Here is a 4228-nt window from a genome sequence, read left to right on the forward strand (position 1 = left end):
CAGGCGTGCGCTCGGCACCTGCTCGGGCCTCTGCGGGTCGGGGTGCCCGCGGTTGCGCTGCGGCCTCTCTGCTCTGACCCCTGCGAACGCTGGAGGCAGCTCTTGAGAGAGGGACCGAGAGCAAGACGGACTGAGGAGGGTGCCCACGGGGGACGCGAGCGTTTTGTGGTGGCAACTCCCGGGTCTGGCAGGAGGTGGTAGCAGGGGACGCCGAGAAGCAGGTAATGCGTTCCCGGTCCCGCCGCCCCAGCCCATCTCCATCCAGACCTCCAGCTCCCTCCATCCCGGCAATCCGCCCATCCCTGGTCGTCGGTCTGCGTCGCTAGTGGAGCCAGGCTCCAAAAGAGGCAGTCACCAGGTCCCCTCTGATTGACGGCCGCGCAGTCCCAGCGGGAGCCTCAGCACCTTAAAACGGGAACCGGCGCGTGGGAGCTAGAGCCCGCCCCCTGGCCCAGCCCTGCGCGCGGCAGCGGAGGAGGAGGAGAAGGAGGAGGTGGAAGAGGGTGGGAGGGAGAGGAGGAGTCGACCAGGAGGCGGGGCCGAGGCGGCCAGAGAGGCCCGGCGCGCGGATGCTCGGGGACCGACAGACAGCCGGACGGGCGCGCGGAGCCGATAGCCGCACAGCGGCGGTGGCGGCAGCGGCGGGCCTCGGGAGCGGTGTGGGCCCGGCCGCATGAGCGCCTGCCCGCCCAGCGAGCCCTCGGGCCTCGGCGGTGCGGCCATGGCCGAGCTCAAGTCGCTGTCGGGGGACGCGTACCTGGCGCTGAGCCACGGCTACGTGGCGGCGGCCGCAGGCCTCGCCTACGGGGCGGCCCGGGGGACTGAGGCGGCCCGCGGCTACGGCGCGCCGGGCCCGGGCAGCGACCTCCCCGAGGCGCCCGCGCCCCGGGCCCCAGGCGCGGCGGCTGAGAGCAGCGGCGAGCAGAGCGGCGACGAGGACTACGCCTTCGAGCAACGGCGGCGGCGGCGTGGGCCGGGGGGCGCGGCGGACGGGCGGCGGCGGCCCCGGGAGCAGCGCTCGCTGCGGCTGAGCATCAACGCGCGCGAGCGGCGGCGCATGCACGACCTGAACGACGCGCTGGACGGGCTGCGCGCCGTCATCCCCTACGCGCACAGCCCGTCGGTGCGCAAGCTCTCCAAGATCGCCACGCTGCTGCTAGCCAAGAACTACATCCTCATGCAGGCGCAGGCCCTGGACGAGATGCGGCGCCTCGTGGCCTACCTCAATCAGGGCCCGGGCCTGGCCACGCCCGTGGCCGCCGCGCCCTTGACGCCTTTTGCCCAGGCCGCCGTGTACCCCTTCTCTGCGAGTGCCGCGCTGCCCTGCCCAGACAAGTGCGCCGCCTTCTCTGGGACGCCCTCGGCGCTTTGCAAACACTGTAACGAGAAGCCATAAGGGCTCCGGGCCGCCCCTGCCTTCTGCGCACGTCTTCCATTTTACATTACCCCGATGACTGTTTCACCCTGCCCCTACCTGACCCCGCCCACGGGGAGAAGGCGGCCTGACCTCACTTCCAGCCCGTGCGCGCTGAACAGTTGGGGGCTGCTGGAAACGCAAAGCCCGTCCCGGCGCGAGATCGAGCCGGAAAGCGAGGACGCTGGAATCCATGCCTGGGAGCCCGAAGCGCCCGCTGGGCACCCTCCCGACGCCCCCAGCCATCGAGCCGTGGCCCGTGGTCGTCCGGGCACCGCCGCTCACCCTCGAAAAGAAAACCGGGGCCGCAGCGGGAGTGTGGACTGGCGCTATCCGGAACAGGTGGTCCGGCCCGGCGCCAGCCTGAGGCTCGCGGAGCGCAGGGACAGAGCGTAGCCTGGCTTGGCGAGTCGTGGCCCTCGCGTTGGGGCGCGTCCTCGGCTCCCGTCGGCCGCTCTAGCCAAACTGCAGGGCCTCGCTCTGGGGGTGGGCTTGTTCCCGAGGACTCGTGGCGCCTGGCACCTCCGGCCTCTGCGGGCTCCACGACCCCTGCGACCCGCAGCCCACCGCAGCCGAGCCGCGCGATGCACCCCGACCCGGCGCGGCAACTGTCGTTTGCAAGGAACCTGAACTTTGGACGCAAGAAGACCTGGGGAGTGGCTTTTCGGCTTTCCCAAGTCTGAGTTTGTGATGTTTATTTACTTGCCTGCCTAGAGGGCTTACCTCTAGAGGTGAGTGGACGCCAACGCCGGCTGCCTCTAAGTCTGTGGAATTTGTCCCCTAGACAGCCCTGGACTCCCCAGCCACCACAGCCCCCGCCAGAATATCCTTGCCCAGGCATGGCCCGGGTGGAGTCGGATGGAGACCGCGGCGAACCGTCTGCTTAAAGGTGCCTGTAAGGAGGAGGGGGTCCTCACAGCCCGTGCCCCGACTTGGCCCTGGGGTGTCAGGAGAGGGCCCGGTCTAGCCCCGGTGACCCGCAAAGCCCCCTCACCACCAACGCCCCGCACGTTTCGGGGGGGGGGGGGGGGAGGCCGGGCCACGGGTGAGAACCCTGGGCGGCTGCGCCCTGACCGGTGTGAACAGGGATGGGGTCTGTCTGTTTTAAAATCGGTGTGAAGCGCCCGTTAGAATGGCTATAATCACCAAGACAAAAAACAACAAATGTTGGAGAGGTTGTGGAGAAACAGGAACCCTCATACACAGCTGGTGGGAATGCAAATTGGTGCAGCCTCTATGGAAAACGGTATGGAGATTCCTCAAAGAAATCGGTGTGAAGATAGGGTCTGTCTCTTTTATGTTGGTGCACAGCCCAGAACTCTGCCACCATCCCGGGTCCACGCGCCTCGCACAGCCCGGTGGCTGCCCTGGGGACTGAGCTGTCTGTGCCGGTTTGTGCCCGAGTGGCTCTGCTACAATATCCGGCTTTATTAACCCAATTTCCGCGGCTGTCCTTAATGCTATGCTAACGGGGAGAGGATCGCCACCTACAAAGCGACTGTCTATAGCATTTAACTTTAATTAACACATTTCAAAAGGCCCTTTTGTATTTGCAAAATGAAGTGTGTGGTTGTCTCATTCATAAAGCTATATGCTTAATACTAGTTTCTGCTAATTTCCATTTTTGTTTTTTCCTTGCTTTTTTTTTTCCCTAACAGACTAGTTTATCAGCTTTGCACATCCAGAAAACAAAGTGTTGGAAACTATGTTTCAAGTCCCTTGTGGGTGACTGAAGGCAGGGCTGGTGGAGACTCAGATGTCATTGACTCCAGGGTCATTTCACAGTGACCTAAATCAACTTTAAAAATTATGTACTTATCATAATCTGAGACAGAGTTGCTTATTCTGGTTAAAACCAGACATAGTTTGTACATCATTTATATTCAGAATAAAGTATTAGATTTCAACATATTTTAAAGTCATATGATTAAATTTTAATATCAAATTAGGTAGTGTTCATTTGTGACTGAACTTGTAATTTCAATTTCCAGATAGTCGTGTCAACTTGGGCCAATGCTTCTAAATCACAGAGTCTAAAAAGTCTCCGAGACGTGAACCATTGTTCTGTAAGCAGCCACCCAGCAAATATGTAAAATAATAAGAAAAAGGTGAAGGAAAAAATCTCTCTTCCCCATCTTGGGTGAAAAAATAACAATTTTTAAAAAGAACCACTTAAGTACTCATAAGTCCTTACAGTCACTTTGTTTAAGTAAAAGTTAAATTAAATTTAAACATTTTTCAAAATTGCAAAGCTGTTTGTCTACTGGTCTCCAGAATGTCGGCGGGCCTGTCATGGGGCCGAGTGGAGTTTTTCCAAGTGAAATGAGGTAGGTCTCTCTCCGGCAGCCGCTGATCAAGCAATCTGGTCTCAAAATAGATGTCATTTGGCCTCTGACAAGTTCGGGCAGCACACTCCCCCGTCTAAGACCCTAGACACTGGAAGAATTCCCAGCACAAAAGGTCTGACCCCCCACAGCCCATGTGCCCAAAGTACAAACAACCAGGGGTGCCATTTGGCGCTGCCTGTTTGCAAGCTCGAGACCCTGGAAACATCTGATGGTGGTCTGGTTGTCTTCTCCGGAGGTCACACTCCTGCGGGGGTGGCGAGAATGTTGTGGATCAGCTCGAGAGAACTCATCCCCACGCATCTAACCACCCAGAGCTCGTGTCTCTCCAGTTTTGGGGGAGGAATTAAATAGGAAAGAACTTTGCTTATAGCTCGGGTTTGAGACAGCCTTGCAAGATCCTCGTTGGGTGAGGAAGATGCATCTGCTGCAATGAGGTGCGAGGAAGTGTCCTGGGACCGAGATATTA

At 59.7% G+C, this 4228-nt stretch overlaps 1 protein-coding gene across 1 annotated transcript; it reads left to right on the forward strand.

Annotated features, from left to right (window-relative positions):
* The first annotated feature begins 673 nt into the window (after window positions 1–673).
* BHLHE23 (basic helix-loop-helix family member e23) lies at window positions 674–1396 on the forward strand. The gene has a single exon (XM_058562325.1). It carries the CDS (start codon window positions 674–676, stop codon window positions 1394–1396), a length of 723 nt encoding a protein of 240 aa, XP_058418308.1.
* The last annotated feature ends 2832 nt before the right edge of the window (window positions 1397–4228 follow it).

The sequence above is a fragment of the Diceros bicornis genome, chromosome 19, assembly GCF_020826845.1.
Source record: "Diceros bicornis minor isolate mBicDic1 chromosome 19, mDicBic1.mat.cur, whole genome shotgun sequence".
Lineage (NCBI taxonomy): Eukaryota > Metazoa > Chordata > Mammalia > Perissodactyla > Rhinocerotidae > Diceros > Diceros bicornis.

What these genes read in the sequence shown, in the direction of transcription:
- BHLHE23 (XM_058562325.1), top strand. Translation starts at nt 674, where the DNA reads ATGAGCGCCTGCCCGCCCAGCGAGCCCTCGGGCCTCGGCGGTGCGGCC.